This window comes from Salmo trutta, chromosome 23, assembly GCF_901001165.1.
Source record: "Salmo trutta chromosome 23, fSalTru1.1, whole genome shotgun sequence".
Classification (NCBI taxonomy): Eukaryota; Metazoa; Chordata; class Actinopteri; order Salmoniformes; family Salmonidae; genus Salmo; species Salmo trutta.
In genome coordinates, this window is record NC_042979.1 from 5,098,164 (window position 1) to 5,121,125 (window position 22,962).

Below are 22,962 nucleotides of genomic sequence, written 5' to 3' on the forward strand. Positions count from 1 at the left end.
ATTCATTATTAATCCATATAGAGCCTCTAGATATTTGACTCAAACACATTCAGAAACAAAGGCCCTGAAATATAGTGGAGCGGTTGGAGACGAGAGAGGAGGGTTTGAATGGGAACTGTGGAGCCTGCTCTCACTGGCGCAGATTGTGCAGATAACATTTTTGAGGAAGCTTTTTCTTGCAATGAGTGCGATATGTGGTTGTTTGAGCCTGCCTTAGTTGAATACACTGACTGATTGTAAGAGCTTCTGATAAATGACTCAAATGTAAATGCAGATCTAGGTGGCTCAGACGGTAGAGCATGGTGCTTCCAACGCCAAGGTCATGGGTTCTGGGGTCACCCATATAAAAATGTTTGCACTACTGTAAGAGACTTTGGGTGAGAGCATCTGCTGAATGACAACAATCTAGACCTAAATGAAAATACATAAACCAGCTGCAATTAGACCTGGCCAGTGGTGTAAAGTACTTAAGTAAAAATACTTTAAAGTACTACTTAAGTAGTTTTTCATGGTATCTGTACTTTACTATTCATATTTTTGACTACTTTTACTTCACTACATTCCTGAAGAAAATTATGTACTTTTTACTCCATACATTTTCCCTGACACCCAAAAGTACTTGCTACATTTTGACAGGAAAACGGTCCAATTCACGCAAGAGAACATCCCTGGTCATCCCTACTGCCTCTGATCTGGTGGACTCACTAAACACAACGCTTCGTTTGTAAATTAATGTCTGAGTGTGCTAGTGGCTATGCTTAAATGAATTAAAAACAAGAAAATGGTGCCGTCTGGTTTGCATAACATAAGGAATTTGAATGAATTAATACTTTTACTTTTGATAATGATGTATATTTAGCAAGTCCATTTACTTTCGATACATTAGTATATTTAAAACCAATACTTTTACTCAAGTAGTATTTTACTGGGTGACTTTCACTTTTACTTGAGTCATTTTCTATTAAGGTATCTTTACTTTTACTCAAGTATGACAATTGAGTACTTTTTCCACCACTGTTCCTGGCCCACAGACAGTGTGTGTACCGTGTACTGTGTATTTGCATTTTATTAGGATCCCCATTAACTGCTGCCATGATGATCAGCTGTGCAGTCAGACGAACGCCCCTTTGGCCTCATCCCTCTCAACCATAACAGTCATTTTCTCAATGGGTGCATGCTTATTATTAACTGGAATAAGCAATCTCATAAATGCTACAAGTGAAGCATCTGGTTGCTCCTCATTACACACCACAGACCAGCAAATACTCTTCACATCTTCAACATATGAATCACTACAAAAACTTCTTGTATGACCTCTTATACGCTATATTAGGCCCGGCCTTTGGAACTTTGAATTTCCTGGATATGGCTACTATTTTTTGATCCCTACATCTGATGGATGTGCATACTGCTTTAGAGCAGATTTCTGCAGCGTTAGTAAAGATGTGATCAATACATGTGGATGATTTAATTCCTTTGCTGTTTGTAAATACCCTGCTAGGTTGACAGACGCTAGTTACAGTTTGAAGCTTTTTCTTGAGTGGACAGATGAAAACCAGTCAATATTTAGGTCACCCAGAAAATATACCTCTCTGTTGATATCACATATATTATCAAGCATTTCACACATATTATCCAGATACTGACTGTTAGCACTTGGTGGTCTATAGCAGCTTCCTACAAGAATTGGCTTTAGATGAGGCAGATGAACCTGTAGCCATATTACTTCAACAGCATTTGACATGAGATCTTCTCTAAGATTTACAGGCATATGCCTCTGCATATAAACAGCCACACCTCCACCATTGGCATTTCTGTCTCTTCTGCAGATGTTCTAACCATATATCGCTACCCCCGTATCATCAAATAAATGATCTAAGCGAGTCTCAGAGAGAGACAGTGTATGAACGCTTTCTGTTTCTAGCAAATGATCGATTTCATGAACCTTCTCAGGCTGCATATGTTAACGTAGCACTTTCCTAGGTTGCTTGATTGTTTATATTGCTTCACTGCGAGGCTTATCAGAGGTAGGCATGACGGTGATATTTATAGATGAGCCAATAGTGCGGGGTTAACTGCTCACCGTCTCAGTGATAACAGTATAACTCTGGTTCGTAGACACATGATTGCTGCTGACTGTAGCCGTCTGATCGACAACGGCGCTTAAAGGAACATAAACGAGGTCACTTCCATTATGACGCACCCCTAGGAAAAATGTATATGTGTCCAGCAGCTCCACGACAGTTCAGCGACACAATGGCCGGGATTACCTGAGCAGGGCTCAGTTTGCTAAGTGACGGAAACCCAAGACTATAAGAGGCATGTTAGCAAGTCTAGCCCAGTCGATTTACACTCCCTCAGATCAATGAAGGCACAGGCCTAACTCAATCTGCCGTAGGACTCGGTGAAGCAATATCGCAGAAAAACTGTGTGTGTGTGTGTGTGTGTGTGTGTGTGTGTGTGTGTGTGTGTGTGTCTGCGTAGCCTTATCACCAGCAGTAATACTGGAGAGAAACTATGGAGTGTGAACTGGAACCAGCTAGAACCCCACCCCCTATACCACCACTGCAGCTGAGCCCCCCTCTAGCACACACACACACACACACACACACACCATGCATGAGGCACACACTCGCCCAAGAAGCATGTGCGCCCACTCCGTATGCAGGCGGGCACACACGCACACACACACACAGACGACACACACACACACACACGCACACACACACAGACACACACACAGACGACACACACACACACCGATGAGGCTTCATTAAACCACCAGTGTGTCTTGTGCCAGACATATGTTAATTAACTGCATATAAAACAGCCCAACCTCTCCCTCCAGACCCATTATGCCCATACAAACTTACAAAAGATACAGTGTCAGAGGCACTCTCTAGAATTTTGTGCTACAACGCACACTCACAGACATACATCTAGGCCATATTCATATGTACCCTACACCACTCGGGCTCCTGAATGGCACAGCGGTCTAAGACCCTGCATCTCAGTGCAAGAGGCGTCTCTCCAGACACCCTGGTTCAAATCCAGGCTGTATCATAACCAACTGTGATTGGGAGTCCCATAGGGCAGTTCACAATTGGCCCAGCGTTGTCCGGGTTTTCCTGGTGTAGGCCGTCATTGTAAATAGGAATTTGTTCTTAACTGGCTTGCCTAGTTAAATAAAAAAATATTAAAAAATAACTATACTCTATACTTTAGAACTAACTACACTTTATATATTCATATATACACTACAGGCCATATTCAGTCTGGATTCATGTCCACGTTTCCAGGATAAAAAACTGAACCTCCCTACCAAGGCCAGTTTCTTCCAGCATATGAAGAATGATATTTAAAAACCACAATCTGTCATTTGTTTTTTCCGCCAAATGGCAGCCCCACCACTTTTTTTTGCTAAAAGCAGATTGCTGATTTAATTCCCATTAATGTATTGATTGAATAAAGCACTGTGCTTCCACCCAGTGTAAAACTTACACAGTCCAGGCCGGGCCAGTCTAGTCTAGTCGAGTCCAGGCCAGCCCAGTCCAGTTCAGGCCGGGCCAGGCTGTCTTCTTCCGCCTGAGAGGTCTGTAACATAACACTGAACATTCAGGTCAAGTGTTTATTTAAACATAAGTGTCATAAATGTTTCACAGAGAAGCGATGTTGTCGAGAAAACGAGGGAGGGCAACACGGGGCATCAGAGGGGAGGAGGGTGAGAGAGGAGGAGAAAGAGAGAGGAGAGCAGGAGGGAAGGAGGCTCAGAGGAGGGGAAGTGGAGAGGAGGAGAGGAGAGTGAGGAAACTGGAAGGGAAAAGGTATCACTGCACAGAGAGCGATAGAGACTGTATTACACCAGATGGATATATGGGTCAGTGTTAGTACTTTCTTCTGACACCAGTTCTTTTTGAGTTACAACAAAAAACAGACAATGTATCCCAAGTGTTCAGTCAGAACTGAGCACTTTCGTTTGCTATTCTATTCCCTCTACTGTGTGTGTGTGTGTGTGTGTGTGTGTGTGTGTGTGTGTGTGTGTGTGTGTGTGTGTGTGTGTGTGTGTGTGTGTATCACACTCGGCCTCTGACCTCTGCTGTGGATGGATTCAACCCAGAAACCAGGCTTACAGTGTCACCTAGCGGTCTGGTCCTGAACTACACCCAGCACACTGGAACCCAGAAGTGCTGAAGCAGCGCTGTTGACTTTGGATTACATTTCCTAAATGGCAGAATGAATTAGGCTAAACGCTGAGAGAGACTGCTGAAACGGGCATAATCGCAGAAGCGCAGGGATGTAATCAACTACAATTACATTTCAAAGACCACATTAAAATGGAAATCCAGTATAACTAGAGAAAATGACTTCTTTTTTTTAAGACCCTCAAGTCTGAATTCTGCAGAGTACTGCATTATTGTGTGTGTGAAGTCACTTACTTTAAAACAGTTCAACTTAGATATTTAAAAGAAAAGTTAAAAACGCAAAACAAGACAAGATTTGGAGAGTTTGGCATGTGTAAGTATTCCACAACTTACTTGTTTAGAAACAAGGCCTTTGGCCAAGATCCTGCTTCCTGCTCAGTTGCCAGTGGTAACAAACATCATTCACCAGCAGCCATTCGACTGTAGCCGAGCAGAGCGGAGCGGGTGGGGGGGGGGGGTGTGGGGCACTGAGCCTCTATGCTACTGATCCTAATTCAATTACAAACACTGGTCCTGGAGTCAGGAGCTCAACTACAGGTCCCCTTAAACCTCACTACAAAGCCAAAGCAGGGAGAGGAGATCTACTCACACTGGTCCCCTAACCACACTAGAAAGACCAACTCATTGAACTCACACTGATGCTAAATGGTTACCACTGCTCAGATGGGTTTTAGCAGCCAGTCCCTTCCTTTTCTCAGATGCTGAAGCCTTCTGGGCCTTCTGAGTAGGAACCATGATGCTAGCAGAACCAGCCTACAAACTAACAGTAAGACATACTGTCAGAGGAATAAAAGTAAGGAAAGAAAAAAATAAGTCTTACCTTGACATATTCACTCTTTTTGTCTGTATGGTCCATGTGACTGTCGGGAAGAGGACAGAGAGAACTTTATCAATGTGTTGTGCAGATGTACAATGATACACACATACCGTACCACACACAGTGGGCATATTCCCCATGGAGAAGCTACAGTGTGTTTAACTGTATCTCAGGTGATAAGAGATCACATAAGGGTCTCGTAGTGAAGCAGGGTACGATCCCTCAAATCTCAAGGGCCCCATAACATTTCCACATAACTTACACTTCACATGAAGACAGATCAAATGTCAAGGCCCCACAGTTGAGCTGGGAGGAAACATACTGTATAGGCCTCATGGTGCAGCTGTAGGCCCCACAGTGCTGCTAGATCATATGACCCTGCCCATCAGAGAGGGTAATTACACACCCACTGAGGACAGAGTTCAAACACCCTGTTAGTTCTCATAGTCCACACACACACACACACACACACACACACACACACACACACACACACACACACACACACACACACACACACACAGAGGAGCTGTATGCCCAGTCACATCACATTACATTACATAGGCCCTGTAGCGGAGCTGGGCAATTCCAGATTTTTTTACTTTAAAATGTATGCCAAATAAAAAACATTGATTTAAAAGTTTCAAAAACTGTAATGACTCTCCTGATCGAGGATCCAAGGCCTCAGATCAGCTTGGCAAATGGCTGACATATAGCCAGACCCCTCTCTCTCCCACAGGAGAGGACAGGGGGGGCTGGGACGGTTTTATGACACCTCAAGCCAATCGTAAATCTTCTGCAGCAGAGAACCCTCTCCTGCTCTTCAGTATCAACCAAAGGAATGCCTTTGTCCTCCAGGAAACTTTTGCCACCAAAACTATAATTTCCATAAAAGTGAATATTGGAACCATTTTTTTCAGATAGAAATGCTAAGAATGGTCAGTGAAGAGCTAAAGAATAATCATGTCATATTGCTTTTCATTTTGTGATGTTATTAAAAACTGTATAACCAAAATACTGTAATTTGAAGAGCTTTCACACTGTGTATGTCAGGTTTGCATCCTTTACGTTGTGTAGGAAATACAAACCACGATGAAACTATTTCTGTTAAGATAGGAATGTGATTTTAGTTTTCTAACGAGACCTTAGTTTTCATGACCATTGCACATTAACTAAGCCAAATCCCAAATGAAGTCAGAAGAGCGTGTCAGAGTGATGGAAACATCCTTTTCGACCAGAGTGCTTAAAAGGACTTGCTAAGAATTAACTTACCAGACCAGCAGACGTGAAGCGTGAGCTAAACGTTACAAATGGTTGAAACTCCCAGACCAAAAGACGTGAGACCGTGGTCCACACGTTGAAATGGTTAGAAACTCAAACTCAACACGAATTGAAGAAGATAAACTCACTAGACCAAAGCATTTACAGTCTGCAGCTGTGCATGTAAAGGGATCAAGAACTTTGACTATCTACCCGAGAAAGGAAGGAGAATATCCCATATCAGACAATCATTAGTGCATCTGAATATCTGTTCTGTTTGAACACTCCACTACAAGACCAGGAAAACTACGAAGGACATTGTGACCTCTGGGGGACAACCAGAGCCTTACACCCATCAAGCCCTTCCCATAGAAGGACTGATTGGTTGCAACAGAGAGATGATGAACAAAGACATCTACACGTAAATACATTACATTTCTTACCCAGATGGGCGGTGGTTCAAGGTATAGGATTAATGTGAGAATAGTTATAGAATGTATCCACGATAAATGTCCCTTTCTCTACAGTGCCTTGCAAAAGTATTCATCGCCTTGGCGTTTTTCCTATTTTGTTGCATTACAACCTGTAATTTAAATGGATTTGTATGTGGGTTTCATGTAATGGACACACACAAAATAGTCCAAATTGGTGAAGTGAAATGAAAAAAAAATGACTTGTTTCAGAAAATTCTCAAACCCCCCCCCCCCCCCCCCCCCCAGAAAAGTGGTTAGTGCATATGTATTCACCCCCTTTGCTATGCAGCCCCTAAATAAGATCTGGTGCAACCAATTACCTTCAGAAGTCACATAGTTAAATAAAGTCCACCTGTGTGCAATCTAAGTGTCACATGATCTCAGTATATCTACACCTGTTATGAAAGGCCGCAGAGTCTGCAACACCACTAAGCAAGGGGCACCACCAAGCAAGCTGCACCATGAAGACCAAGGAGCTCTCCAAACAGGTCAGGGACAAAGTTGTGGAGAAGTACAGATCAGGGTTGGGTTATAAAAAAATATCAGAAACTTTGAACATTCCACAGAGCAACATTAAATCAATTATTAAAAAATTGAAAGAATATGACACCACAACAAACCTGCCAAGAGAGGGCCGCCCATCAAAACTCATGAACCAGGCAAGGAGGGCATTAATCAGAGAGGCAACAAAGAGACCAAAGATAACCCTGAAGGAGCTGCAAAGCTCCACAGCAGAGATTGGAGTATCTGTCCATAGGACCACTTTAAGCCGTACACTCCACAGAGCTGGGCTTTACGGAAGAGTGGCCAGAAAAAAAGCTATTGCTTAAAGAAAAAAATAAGCAAACATTTTTTGGTAATCGCCAAAAGGCATGTGGGCGACTCCCCAAGCATATGGAACAAGGTACTCTGGTCAAATGAGACTAAAATGTAGCTTTTTGGCCATCAAGGAAAATGGCGCAAACCTTAACACCTCTCATCACCCCGAGAACGCCATCCCCACAGTGAAGCATGGTGGTGGCAGCATCATGCTGTGGGGATGTATTTCATCGGCAGGGACTGGGAAACTGGTCAGAATTGAAGGAATGATGGATGGCGCTAAATACAGGGAAATTCTTGAGGTAAACCTGTTTCAGTCTTCAAGAGATTTGAGACTGGGACAGAGGTTCATCTTCCAGCAAGACAATGACCCTAAGCATACTGCTAAAGCAACACTTGAGTTGTTTAAGGGGAAACATTTAAACGTCTTGGAATGGCCTAGTTAAAGCCCAGACCTCAATCCAATTGAGAATCTGTGGTATGACTTAAAGATTGCAGTACACCAGCAGAACCCATCCAACTTGAAGGAGCTGGAGCAGTTTTGCCTTGAAGAATGGGCAAAAATCCCAGTGGCTAGCTTATAGAGACATACCCCAAGAGACTTGCAGCTGTAATTGCTGCAAAAGGTGTCTCTACAAAGTATGGACTTTGGGGGGTGAATAGTTATGCATGCTCAAGTTTTCTGTTTTTTTTGTTTTATTTCTTGTTTGTTTCACAAGAAAAATATTTTGCATCTTCAAAGTGGTAGGCATGTTGTGTAAATCAAATGATACAAACCCCCCAAAAATCTATTTTAATTCCAGGTTGTAAGGCAACAAAATATGAAAAATGCCAAGGGGGTGAATACTTTCAGAAGCCACTGTATCTCTCTTTCCCCACCCCCTCTCCATTCTGTAACAAGCCGTCATATCTTGTCAGTCCACTAGGGACTTTTGTCTCGTGTGTTTGTGTAGTCTGTGTTTTATTTAGTTAGTTAGTAAATAAATAATTAAATCAATTTGTGTAGAACTGAATAATCAGAAAAGGCTGGGGTTCTTGAGGATTCAAGAAGTCTACGACGTTCACAATGAGACTGATATGAGGTAATGATTAATAAGTGACTGTTATCGATATATGTTATATATATCATCTTGAGTTTAATTCGGGAAATGGTAACTCGTTAAACAACTTCTTCCGCGTGTAACGTCCTGGCCATAGAGAGGGTTTTTTTGTTCTTTATTTTGGTTAGGCCAGGGTGTTACATTGGGTGGGCGGTCTATGTTCCTTTCTCTATGTTTTGGTATTTCTTTGTTTTGAGCCATGTGTGGCTCCCAATCAAGCACAGCTGAAGCTCGTTGTTGTTGATTGGGAGTCACACATAAGGAGCATGTTTTTCCTTTGGGTTTTGTGGGTAATTGTTTCTGTTAGTGTTTGCACCTGACAGGACTGTTTGGCTGTCAGTTTTCTTGTTTTGTTTGTATAGTGTTCTTTCTTTATTAAATATTCAATGATGAACACTAACTCCGCAGCACCTTGGTCTACTCTCTCTCACGACAGCCCTTACAGAATTACCCACCACAAAAAGACCAAGCAGCGGAGAAGAGGGCAGATGGAAGTCAAGGAGGACTATTGGAAGCAGCGCGCTTGGGAGGAGATGACATCCTGGTCGCTGGAGGTGTTGGAGTCAAGGATTGACTGGACATGGGAGCAATTGCGGGACCACTGTGACAACCTGCCTGGGAGGCAGGTAGAGCCCGAGAGGCAGCCCCCCCGGGGGGGGCACACGGGGAGTGTGGCAGAGTCAGGTTGGAGACCTGAGCCAGCTCCCCGTGCTTACAGGAGGCAACGTAGTACTGGTCAGGCACCGTGTTATGCAGTAAAGCGCACGGTGTCCCCAGTACGCGTGGAGAGGCCGGTGCGTTACATCCCAGCTCCTAACATCTGCCGGGAGAGATTGGGCATCGAGCCAGGACGGGTTGTGCAGGCCGTGCGCTCTAGAGCTTCAGTGCGTCTTCAGGACCCGGTCTATCCTGTGCCTGCACCCAGGACCAGGCCTCCAGTGGGTCTCCCCATCCTGGTCTCTCCTGTGCCGCCTCCTCGGACCAGGCCTCCAGTGGGTCTCCCCATCCTGGTTCGTCCTGTGCCACCTCCCAGGACAAGGCCTCCAGTGGGTCTCCCCATCCTGGTCCATCCTGTGCCACCTCCCAGGACTAGGCCTCCAGTGGGTCTCCCCATCCTGGTCCGTCCTGTGCCACCTCCCAGGACTAGGCCTCCAGTGGGTCTCCCCATCCTGGTCCGTCCTGTGCCGCCTCCTAGGACTAGGCCTCCAGTGGGTCTCGCCAGTCCGGAGCCGCCAGAGCCGCCCGCCTGTCCGGAGCCGCCAGAGCCGCCCGCCTGTCCGGAGCCGCCAGAGCCGCCCGCCTGTCCGGAGCCGCCAGAGCCGCCCGCCTGTCCGGAGCCGCCAGAGCCGCCCGCCTGTCCGGAGCCGCCAGAGCCGCCCGCCTGTCCGGAGCCGCCAGAGCCGCCCGCCTGTCCGGAGCCGCCAGAGCCGCCCGCCTGTCCGGAGCCGCCAGAGCCGCCCGCCTGTCCAGAGCAGTCAGAGCCACCCGCCAGCCCGGTGAGTCCTGTGCCTACGCCTAGGGCCAGGCCTCTTACATGTCTCCTCAGCCTGGTGAATCCTGAGTCAGTGCCGCCGGAGCCGCCAGGGACGCCCGCAAGCCGGGCGCAACCAGGGTCGCCCGCCAGCCGGGCGCAGCCATCGCCGCCTGCCAGCCAGGCGCAGTCATCGCCGCCCGCCAGCCGGGCGCAGCCATCGCCGCCCGCCAGCCGGGCACATCCATCGCCGCCTGCCAGCCGGGCGCAACCATCCCCGCCCGCCAGCCGGGCGCAACCAGGGTCGCCCGCCAGCCAGGCGCAGCCATCGCCGCCCGCCAGCCGGGCGCAGCCATCGCCGCCCGCCAGCCGGGTGCATCCATCGCTGCCTGCCAGCCGGGCGCAACCATCCCCGCCCGCCAGCCGGGCGCAACCAGGGTCGCCCGCCAGCCGGGCACAGCCATCGCCGCCCGCCAGCCGGGCGCAGCTATCACCGCCGCCAGCCGGGCGCATTCAGGGTCGCCCACCAGACCTTCGGCGCGGCCAGGTGCGCCACCTAAGAGGGCGACGCCAAGGGTGGAGCAGAGGCCACGTCCCGCACCTGAGCCGCCGCCGTAAGAAGGCCCACCCGGACCCTCCCCTTCAGTGTCAGGTTTTGCGGCCGGAGTCCGCACCTTGGGGGGGGGGGGTACTGTAACGCCCTGGCCATAGTAAGGGAATACCCCCCTGATTTGGACAAAATAACATGCAACATATTGGCATAGCACGAATCATACACACGATTGCAAAAACCACCCAAAGCGGCCCATCTCCGGGCCAATCATATGGCAATTTTCCGATGGCAATTGCCAATTGTAACACCCCAAATTTCCTTTAGATGGCGAGCGCACTCCACCTTGGATTTTCATACAGCAAATGATACCCAATTCTTACCCAAGTCTCAGATTTTGATAAAATGATTTTTTTTTTGAAAACTTAGCACCTTGTAAAAAAGTGGTTTCTGGACCGTTTTTCGAATATTTTTCGATTGTTATGTCAATTACACATGTATAAGAGCTGTATGAACATGCTTCTGACGTTTTTTATTGATGTCGTTTTTTGGGTTGCTTTTGCTTGTGCGCAAGGCATATGTTTTGTGCATTTTGAATATGATTTCATAGGAAAAAAGTGACATTTTTTTTTCATTTTTTTTGCAAAATGACATATCCAATGCTTTTTTTTGTCACTTGTGGAAGTATTGCAAGTGCCAAATTACAGCAAATATCCAAAAGATAGCTAGAGCTCTCCGCAGTGAATTTTCATATTGCAAATGTAACACAATTCAAGTCCCAAGAGTCAAATTTGGAAAAAATGACATATTTTTGGAAAACTTTTCAACCCTAAAAAAGTGGTTTCTAGACCGTTTTTCGAAAAAAATTTGATTTTTATGTCAATTACACATGTATAAGAGCTGTATGGACATACTTTTGACATATTTTATTGACATAATTTTTGGGGTTGTTTTTGCTTGTGCATAAGGCATATGTTTTGTGCATTTGGAATATGATTTCATAGGAAGTCAAAAGTGACATATTTGCTTGTGCATAAGGCATATGATTTGTGCATTTGGAATATGATTTCATAGGAAGTCAAAAGTGACATATTTATATTTTTTGCCAAATGCCATTAGAAATGTGCAAATGAAATGTCCAATTCTTTTTTTGTCAATTATACATGTATGAAAGTATTGAATGTGCCAAATCAGTATGTTTGTCCGTTTGCCATGTACGATCATAGGAAGTCGGTTTCCAAACCCAAAAGTCAGTGAACCATGGTCCAAATGGCATTTATACTGCCCAAATGATATGTATCCCTATGTTGAGCTATCAATCAACGCAGATGGTCTACTTGTCATGTATGATGAGGGAGAAGTGGGACTCTGTTGCTTTTAACATTTTTAACGAATTTGACATGCTCAGAATGCATAATTGACTGGCCCGATGATCTCGGGATGGCCATGCAGTGACTGTGGTTCCTCTCCATCGCTCGTTGTGTTGATTTCATCATGTCAACTTTGGTGATATTTTTTGCTGTTGAATCATATTGCAAATGCGCGTTACATTTGCAATATTGCGCGTTACGTTTGCAATATGATTCAATGGGCATTTAGCATCACAAATTTAGGCATGCTCAAAAATACTGCAGAAATGCATTATTGACTGGCTCGATGAACTCGGGATGGCCGGGCAGTGACTGTGGTTAATCTCCATTGCTCGTCACCCAGCAGTCAGCGTCCATCAGTCAATTAGATGTCATTTTGACACCAAACTGATAGCATCTGACACCAAATCCACTTTTTCCAACTCGTATAGAAGCCAACTATCACATATGTCAGAGAAGGCCCATAATTCACAGTGCTTTCAATTTTAACCATAAAAAAACCTAAAACACATAGTTACGTTATAGCTGCGGGTCCAGCTCTGACATTATGTGTAGGCCTATGTGAGGCGACCCCGAATCCCAAGTTTCGGCTCGATAGGTCATTCAGTGCCCGAGCAATGGCCTTAATTGGTGCTGAAAATCCACTTTTTCAGGGCGTTACTACGGGGTCCCTGAATGAGCTATCGGACAGAGACATTGGGGTCCGTCTCTATGGGCCGAGGCGGTTTCAATGCACCTAGTCTTGCGACTCTGGGACATTTCTACATGTCGCCATGTCCGTGATATTCAAAATGAATTGAAAATATTGCAAATGTACGAGGCGGTTTCTCGGTCAGAGAACCTTCTAGAGCCCCATAAATCACCGTGCACTATCGACTTGAGCTCTAGAACAGGTTTCTAAAATTTCGGAGCTCTAGGTCTGACGGTTCTTGAATCGTTTGAACGAAAGTAACTATTGAAGGCGGTATAAGCCTCTAAGCCCCACACTATGTACCTATGGCCAAATTGTGTGTATGTGTTTTTGTTTTTTTTGCAAAAAGAATAGACACACGTTGTCTTTGGGGTAGGCATATACAGAATCCTGAATATGAAGTCTCTACCTTAAGAATTGACTGAGTAACAGATGGTTGAGTTGCGTGATTTTCACTATCTGCAGGTGGCAATATGACAATAGCTCTTGGGTGTTTTTAACCACTTCCGGTTGTCACAGGAAGCTCTTGCTTCACACACGTTGTCTTTGGGGTAGACATAAACAGAATCCTGAAGAAGAAGTCTCTACCTTAAGAATTGACTGAGTAACAGATGGTTGAGTTGCGTGATTTTCACTATGCGCACGTAATATGACAATAGGTCTTGGGTGATTTTAACCACTTCCGGTTGTCACAGGAAGCTCTTGCTTCACACACGTTGTCTTTGGGGTAGACAGAAACAGAATCCTGAATAAGAAGTCTCTACCTTAAGAATTGACTGAGTAACAGATGGTTGAGTTGCGTGATTTTCACTATCTGCAGGTGGCAATATGACAATAGCTCTAGGCTATTTTTAACCACTTCCGGTTGTCACAGGAAGCTCTTGCTTCACACACGTTGTCTTTGGGGTACATATAAACAGAATCCTGAATAAGAAGTCTCTACCTTAAGAATTGACTGAGTAACAGATGGTTGAGTTGCGTGATTTTCACTATCTGCAGGTGGCAATTTGACAATAGCTCTTGTGTGTTTTTAACCACTTCCGGTTGTCACAGGAAGCTCTTGCTTCACACACGTTGTCTTTGGGGTACATATAAACAGAATCCTGAATAAGAAGTCTCTACCTTAAGAATTGACTGAGAAACAGATGGTTGAGTTGCGTGATTTTCACTATGCGCACTTAATATGACAATAGCTCTTGGGTGATTTTAACCACTTCCGATTGTCACAGGAAGCTCTTGCTTCACACACGTTGTCTTTGGGGTAGACAGAAACAGAATCCTGAATAAGAAGTCTCTACCTTAAGAATTGACTGAGTAACAGATGGTTGAGTTGCGTGATTTTCACTATGCGCACGTAATATGACAATGGCTCTTGGGTGATTTTAACCACTTCCGGTTGTCACAGGAAGCTCTTGCTTCACACACGTTGTCTTTGGGGTACATATAAACAGAATCCTGAATAAGAAGTCTCTACCTTAAGAATTGACTGAGTAACAGATGGTTGAGTTGCGTGATTTTCACTATCTGCAGGTGGCAATATGACAATAGCTCTAGGCTGTTTTAACCACTTCCCGTTGTCCCAGGAAGTTCTTACTCAACACATGTTGTCTTTGGGGTAGACATAAACTGAATCCTGAATAAGAAGTCTCTACCTTAAGAATTGACTGAGTAACAGATGGTTGAGTTGCGTGATTTTCACTATCTGCAGGTGGCAATATGACAATAGCTCTTGGGTGATTTTAACAACTTCCGGTTGTCACAGGAAGCTCTTGCTTCACACACGTTGTCTTTGGGGTAGACATAAACAGAATCCTGAATAAGAAGTCTCTACCTTAAGAATTGACTGAATGACAGATGGTTGAGTTGCGTGATTTTCACTATATGCAGGTTGTCCATATGACAATAGCTCTAGGCTATTTTTAACCACTTCCGGTTGTCACGGGAAGCTCTTGCTTCACACACGTTGTCTTTGGGGTAGACATAAACAGAATCCTGAATAAGAAGTCTCTACCTTAAGAATTGACTGAATGACAGATGGTTGAGTTGCGTGATTTTCACTATATGCAGGTTGTCCATATGACAATAGCTCTAGGCTGTTTTAACCACTTCCGATTGTCACAGGAAGCTCTTGCTTCACACACGTTGTCTTTGGGGTAGACAGAAACAGAATCCTGAATAAGAAGTCTCTACCTTAAGAATTGACTGAGTAACAGATGGTTGAGTTGCGTGATTTTCACTATGCGCACGTAATATGACAATGGCTCTTGGGTGATTTTAACCACTTCCGGTTGTCACAGGAAGCTCTTGCTTCACACACGTTGTCTTTGGGGTACATATAAACAGAATCCTGAATAAGAAGTCTCTACCTTAAGAATTGACTGAGTAACAGATGGTTGAGTTGCGTGATTTTCACTATCTGCAGGTGGCAATATGACAATAGCTCTAGGCTGTTTTAACCACTTCCCGTTGTCACAGGAAGTTCTTACTCAACACATGTTGTCTTTGGGGTAGACATAAACTGAATCCTGAATAAGAAGTCTCTACCTTAAGAATTGACTGAGTAACAGATGGTTGAGTTGCGTGATTTTCACTATCTGCAGGTGGCAATATGACAATAGCTCTTGGGTGATTTTAACAACTTCCGGTTGTCACAGGAAGCTCTTGCTTCACACACGTTGTCTTTGGGGTAGACATAAACAGAATCCTGAATAAGAAGTCTCTACCTTAAGAATTGACTGAATGACAGATGGTTGAGTTGCGTGATTTTCACTATATGCAGGTTGTCCATATGACAATAGCTCTAGGCTATTTTTAACCACTTCCGGTTGTCACGGGAAGCTCTTGCTTCACACACGTTGTCTTTGGGGTAGACATAAACAGAATCCTGAATAAGAAGTCTCTACCTTAAGAATTGACTGAATGACAGATGGTTGAGTTGCGTGATTTTCACTATATGCAGGTTGTCCATATGACAATAGCTCTAGGCTGTTTTAACCACTTCCCGTTGTCACAGGAAGTTCTTACTCAACACACGTTGTCTTTGGGGTAGACAGAAACAGAATCCTGAATAAGAAGTCTCTACCTTAAGAATTGACTGAGTAACAGATGGTTGAGTTGCGTGATTTTCACTATGCGCACGTAATATGACAATAGCACTTGGGTGATTTTAACCACTTCCGGTTGTCACAGGAAGCTCTTGCTTTACACACGTTGTCTTTGGGGTAGACAGAAACAGAATCCTGAATAAGAAGTCTCTACCTTAAGAATTGACTGAGTAACAGATGGTTGAGTTGTGTGATTTTCACTATGTGCAGGTTATATGACGATAGCTCTTGGGTGTTTTTAACCACTTCCAGTTGTCACAGGAACCTTAGAATCGACACAGGTAGACCTCACAGTAGCCTGATGGATTGTTGTAGAAGACAGGTTCATAAGGCATTCATAACCCACATAGGCTTCAGGTTGAATTTTGGAGAATAGTCTATGTGTTCCTATGGGGAGAGAAGTCATTGCACACAGTTTGATCTAAACACCTTCTTTTCACTGTGAAGGGTTAATGACACAGGGTCAAGGTTTGCTTGCACAGATCGGGAGGACCTCAGGAACGCTCCTGGTTCCTCTCCATCGCTCGTTGTGTTGATTTCATCATGTCACCTTTGGTGATATTTTTTGCTGTTGAATCATATTGCAAATACACGGATGCGCATTTGCAATATGATTCAATGGGCATTTAGCATCACAACTTTGGCATGCTCAAAATCACTGCAGAAATGCATAATTGACTGTCCCGATGAACTGGGGATGGCCGTGCAGTGACTGTGGTTCCTCTCCATCGCTCGTTGTGTTGATTTCATCATGTCACCTTTGGTGATATTTTTTGCTGTTGAATCATGTTGCAAATGCGCGTTACATTTGCAATATTCCATGTTACGTTTGCAATATGATTCAATGGGCATTTAGCATCACAAATGTGGCATGCTCAAAACCACTGCAGAAATGCATAATTGACTGTCCCAATGAACTGGGGATGGCCGTGCAGTGACTGTGGTTCCTCTCCATCGCTCGTTTTGTTGATTTCATCATGTCAACTTTGGTGATATTTTTTGCTGTTGAATCATATTACAAATACACGGATGCGCATTTGCAATATGATTCAATGGGCCTCAACATCATTTTTTTGAAAAATGTCCAAAATGACTAGGTGCGCCCCATACTGGATGGGCACTGATGGAAGGTGCTCCCTACCCAACCGTGGACCCCTTGCACCACCCTAAAGGCATTAAAAACCCTTCTAAAAAATTACTCCTGGTAACCCATTTCGGGTCACCATGTGCACTGATGCGCATTTGCAATATGATTCAATGGGCCTCAACATCACGAATTTGGCATGCTCAAAAACACTAAAGATATGCAAAATTGACTGTCCCGATGAACTGGGGATGGCCGGGCAGTGACTGTGGTTCCTCTCCATGACTTGATGGTGACATGAGAGAAGTGGGACTGTCGATTTTTTGCGATTTTTTTGAAAAATGTCCAAAATGACTAGGGGCGCCTTATACTGGATGGGCACTGATGGAAGGTGCTCCCTACCCAACCATGCACCCCTTGCACCACCCTAAAGGCATTTAAAACCATTCTAAAAAATTACTCCTGGTAACCCATTTCGGGTCACCATGTGCACTGATGCGCATTTGCAATATGATTCAATGGGCCTCAACATCACGAATTTGGCATGCTCAAAAACACTGCAGAAATGCATAATCTACTGTCCCGATGAACTGGGGATGGCCGGGCAGTGACTGTGGTTCCTCTCCATGGCTTGATGGTGACATGAGAGAAGTGGGATTGTCGTTTTTTAGCGATTTTTTGAAAAATGTCCAAATTGACTAGGGGCGCCCCATACTGGATGGGCACTGATGGAAGGTGCTCCCTACCCAACCGTGCACCCCTTGCACCACCCTAAAGGCATTTAAAACCATTCTAAAAAATTACTCCTGGTAACCCATTTCGGGTCACCATGTGCACTGATGCGCATTTGCAATATGATTCAATGGGCCTCAACATCACGAATTTGGCATGCTCAAAAACACTAAAGATATGCAAAATTGACTGTCCCGATGAACTGGGGATGGCCGGGCAGTGACTGTGGTTCCTCTCTGTCGCTCATTGTGTTGATTTCATCATGTCAACTTTGGTGATATTTTTTGCTGTTGAATCATATTGCAAACGCACGTTACGTTTGCAATATAGAGCGTTACGTTTGCAATATGATTTAATGGGCATTTAGCATCACAAATTTAGGCATGCTCAAAAACACTGCAGAAATGCATAATTGACTGGCCCGACGAACTCGGGATGGCCGGGCAGTGACTGTGGTTCCTCTCTGTCGCTCATTGTGTTGATTTCATCATGTCAACTTTGGTGATATTTTCTGCTGTTGAATCATATTGCAAACGCACGTTACGTTTGCAATATAGCGCGTTATGTTTGCAATATGATTTAATGGGCATTTAGCATAAAAAATTTAGGCATGCTCAAAAATCCTGCAGAAATGCATAATTGACTGGCCCGATGAACTCGGGATGGCCGGGCAGTGACTCTGGTTAATCTCCATTGCTCGTCACCCAGCAGTCAGCGTCCATCAGTCAATTAGTTGTCATTCTGACACCAAACTGATAGCATCTGACACCAAATCCACTTTTTCCAACTCGTATAGAAGCCAACTATCACATATGTCAGAGAAGGCCCATAATTCACAGTGCTTTCAATTTTAACCATAAAAAAACCTAAAAAACATAGTTACGTTATAGCTGCGGGTCCAGCTCTGACATTATGTGTAGGCCTATGTGAGGCGACCCCGAATCCCAAGTTTCGGCTCGATAGGTCATTCGGTGCCCGAGCAATGGCCTTAATTGGTGCTGAAAATCCACTTTTTCAGGGCGTTACTACGGGGACCCTGAATGAGCTATCGGACAGAGGCATTGGGGTCCGTCTCTATGGGCCGAGGCGGTTTCAATGCACCTAGTCTTGCGACTCTGGGACATTTAGACATGTCGCCATGTCCGTGATATTCAAAATGAATTGAAAATATTGCAAATGTACGAGGCGGTGTCTCGGTCAGAGAACCTTCTAGAGCCCCATAAATCACCGTGCACTATCGACTTGAGCTCTAGAACAGGTTTCTAAAATTTCGGAGCTCTAGGTCTGACGGTTCTTGAATCGTTTGAACGAAAGTAACTATTGAAGGCGGTATAAGACTCTAAGCCCCACACTATGTCCCTATGGCCAAATTGTGTGTGTGTGTTTTTGTTTTTTTTGCAAAAAGAATAGACACACGTTGTCTTTGGGGTAGGCATATACAGAATCCTCAATTTGAAGTCTCTACCTAAAGAATTGGCTGGATGACATAGGGTTGAGTTGCGTGATTTTCACTATCTGCAGGTTATATGACAATAGCTCTTGGCTGTTTTTAACCACTTCCGGTTGTCACAGGAAGCTCTTACTCAACACACGTTGTCTTTGTGTTAGACATAAACAGAATCCTGAATATGAAGTCTCTACCTTAAGAATTGACTGAATAACAGATGGTTGAGTTGCGTGATTTTCACTATATGCAGGTTGACCATATGACAATAGCTCTTGGCTGTTTTTAACAACTTCCGGTTGTCACAGGAAGCTCTTACTTCACACACGTTGTCTTTGGGGTAGACATAAACAGAATCCTGAATATGAAGTCTCTACCTTAAGAATTGACTGAATGACAGATGGTTGAGTTGCGTGATTTTCACTATCTGCAGGTTGCTTATATGACAATAGCTCTAGGGTGATTTTAACATTTTCCGGTTGCTCCAGGAACCTTAGAATCGACACAGGTAGACCTCACAGTAGCCTGATGGATTGTTATAGAATACAGGTTCATAAGGCATTCATAACCCACATAGACTTCAGGTTGAATTTAGGAGAATTGTCAATGTATTCCTATGGGGAGAGAAGTCATTGCACACAGTTTGATCTAAACACCTTCTTTTCACTGTGAAGGGTTAATGCCACAGGGTCAAGGTTAGGCTTGCACAGATCGGGAGGACCTCAGGAACGCTCCTGAGGTTGAATTGTGCTTCTAACCCTAATGGTTCTCTCACTGTCACCCATAAGCACTTGACATATTGGTGCAGGCCTCATTTTGGGCCTAGTTTTCTCACGGTCGCTGCGCTCATACCGAGCAAGCTACGGTCAAGCGGGGCGTCTCATTGAACTCGTCTCAGCCTAGAGATAATGGTAATGCCATTGCAGGCTCTTTGTGTCTTTAAGCACCGCACTGTGTCACTCCGTCCTTGCTGTATGTGTGTTTGAGAGAGCTTTTCTTTGACATCTGATGGGATAAATGACTGATTTACAGTTCATGAGGGTTGCCTAGTCACACATATGAAGTTGTGGAAAGATCTGACCTTTTTAACCCTTCAAAACAGCCCCTATGACACCATTATAAGGCATTTCTGGTTGACACAGGAATCTGAACGTTAGGCTCTTATAGAATATTGAGTTTTAAGTGTTTCTGTTAAGAACTGACTTATTTACAGAGGGTTGAACAAGTGTGTGTTGTTTCAGAAAATCACAGAAAATCACAGAAATCTCGCAGAGCTCCGAAACCTGCCTTAACGGACTCATCTGAACACGCTGCAACTGGATATGTAACTTTTTTGAAAAAAAACCTCTTGTTGTTGAATATCACCAATGTGTCATTGTACAATTTCTCTGAAATGAACATTGGTAAATGCATGGTTCCTTTTCTCCTGACACCGTAGGCTCATGTAGTTTGATGTGAAGCGGTCAAATCAGCACTCTATTTTCCTCTTTGACTTTCAATCCCAGAAAAATAGCCTTAACTCGAAAAGCGTCGAGGCCTCGACTCCATCCTGTTCGGGGCCAACTGCCCATTATGCCAAACCCACGCAGACCGAGTTTCGTCTTCGAATTATCTTCCGTTTAGGAGAAAAAGCCGTGTCGCGATTGGTGATATATGTTACATTTGCAATATGATTCCATACGCCCTCTCGTGGAATAATCCGGGACTGCAAGGAAATGACCAAAATTTGAAAATTTAATTAAACGGAAACCGAAGGTCCGAGAGACTCCGTTCGATGACTTCCTGGAAGATCCGGCCCCTGTGAGCGGCCCGATGCCATCCGCGGATTTATCGGACGTGGTCGGACGTCTAGTAAGGGAGGGTACATTTGCAACATGGACTTTCTCACTAACCATACGGATGGCGCACGTGACGTCCCTTCATGTATGAGAGGGGTTTTTTGTTCTATATTTTGGTTAGGCCAGGGTGTTACATTGGGTGGGCGTTCTATTTTCCTTTCTCTTTGTTTTTGAATTTCTTTGTTTTGGGCCGTGTGTGGCTCCCAATCAAGCACAGCTGAAGCTCGTTGTTGTTGATTGGGAGTCACACATAAGGAGCATGTTTTTCCTTTGGGTTTTGTGGGTAATTGTTTCTGTTAGTGTTTGCACCTGACAGGACTGTTTGGCTGTCAGTTTTCTTGTTTTGTTTGTATAGTGTTCTTTCTTTATTAAATATTCAATGATGAACACTAACTCCGCTGCACCTTGGTCTACTCTCTCTCACGACAGCCCTTACACCGCGGTGCTCCAAATTCCTAATGAGTTAATTGTTACATGATTCATTTAAATTGGGTAACAATTAAACATAGATAGTTTATTCAATAAATAACAGTCATCACTTTAATCAAAGTCACGTCACGACAAAACTCTGTTAAAAACCTGCTCTGAATTAAGATTTAAAGATGTCTGCAGAAAGACTAGGGTGTCAGCGATGACCTGAAAAATATAATTTGGTTATTGAACTACAGTAAGTTAAAAGGATTTACACCTGGTAACAGAATTACGGTAGCAGAATGACATCATGGTTCCCTGATTTGGACAACACAGAAATGCATTATTCTGGATATGAATGTTATTCTCTTCATGGTGATGTGGGTCGTACCACCAATTAGGTACCTTTTGAGAAGTAAAAAATGCAATAAAAAAATAAAAAGGGATTTCACAACATTTTTACATTCTGCCATAAAGAGCACATTTTCCCATTTCAACAGGTAAAAAAAAAATATGACTATTGTAAGTACCTATTAAGTGCCAAATAAAATAACAGGGTTGACCGTAACAGCCATAAATTCAAATAAATCAGCCATAAATTCCCTTGTGACAGAAGGAATGGAAGCTCGTTGTGTGCAACAGGGAGTGGCAATTGCATGCAAGCTTCACCCCAAAAATGGAATTGTTAAAACGTTTCTAGCCTGTCTATCTATGGGTAACAGGGTTGATGGGAATTTTTTGAAACAAAAAATAAGGAATAGTTTCACCATATTCAAACAAGTGTTCAGTTCACGAAAAGGGACAGACATAAATGAATCACTAATCACTAATAAATAATGATGTTCAGAAATGACTGTCAAAGCAACAAAATAACTAGGGCTTTACTATGATGGAGAAACTTGGAGTTATTTGGAGATTTAGTGAGTTCAAAACTTGCTAGAAGTGACAAAGGGTTGATGGAGGGACATGTCAAAGTGCTGCATTTTGGCAATTTAACAAGCCTTTATTCATATTAAAAAAATCTGATTTATTGATTTCTCCATGTGGTCTATATTAAAAAGGGCACTTCATGTAATATAACAGGCATTTAAATTCAATATTGGTGCACAACGTCTATTTAAAATATCAAAGGGAAGCAAAAGGCACTCTTTTCATGGAACGACCCAGGTAGAAATATACAATATCATCCTTTGCATATATGGGTATTATTCTACATGTTATTAGTCTAATGAGCTCCGCACCCAAACAAGACCAAATTTGGTTGGTCTGGACAAAATCTGAAACCAATCATAGTTGTCTATGTTTCACAAGTTTGGACATCACAGTACAGCACAGTAAAGCACAGTAGAGTAGAGCACATCACGGTAGAGTACAATAGATTACAGTATAGTACAGTACATTATACTGTACGCTACGCCAGTGTGCTCTACTGTCCTGTGCTGAACTATACTCTACTTTTCTGTACTCTACTCTATTGTACTGAACTATACTCTACTTTTCTGTACTCTACTGTGCCTCACTGTACTGTGATGTACTTTGAGGTCCAAACTTGTGAAACATCTGTAGACGTTGAAATCAAGGCTGGTCTGGACCGAC

The 22,962-nt window shown here is 43.9% G+C and overlaps 1 protein-coding gene across 2 annotated transcripts in view; it reads right to left on the minus strand.

Moving 5' to 3' along the window:
- Window positions 1–22,962, minus strand: part of sh2d3ca (SH2 domain containing 3Ca) — a 99,354-nt gene that overhangs the window by 42,642 nt on the left and 33,750 nt on the right. The window contains exons 4-5 of one of the 2 annotated variants that reach the window (XM_029708578.1): window positions 5,023–5,062; window positions 3,502–3,594 (exon numbers count right to left, since the gene is read on the minus strand). In XM_029708578.1, the coding sequence (XP_029564438.1) occupies window positions 3,502–3,594; window positions 5,023–5,062 (133 nt within the window). The remainder of the gene's footprint in view (window positions 1–3,501; window positions 3,595–5,022; window positions 5,063–22,962) is intronic. The other variant, XM_029708579.1, reaches the window with a different exon arrangement.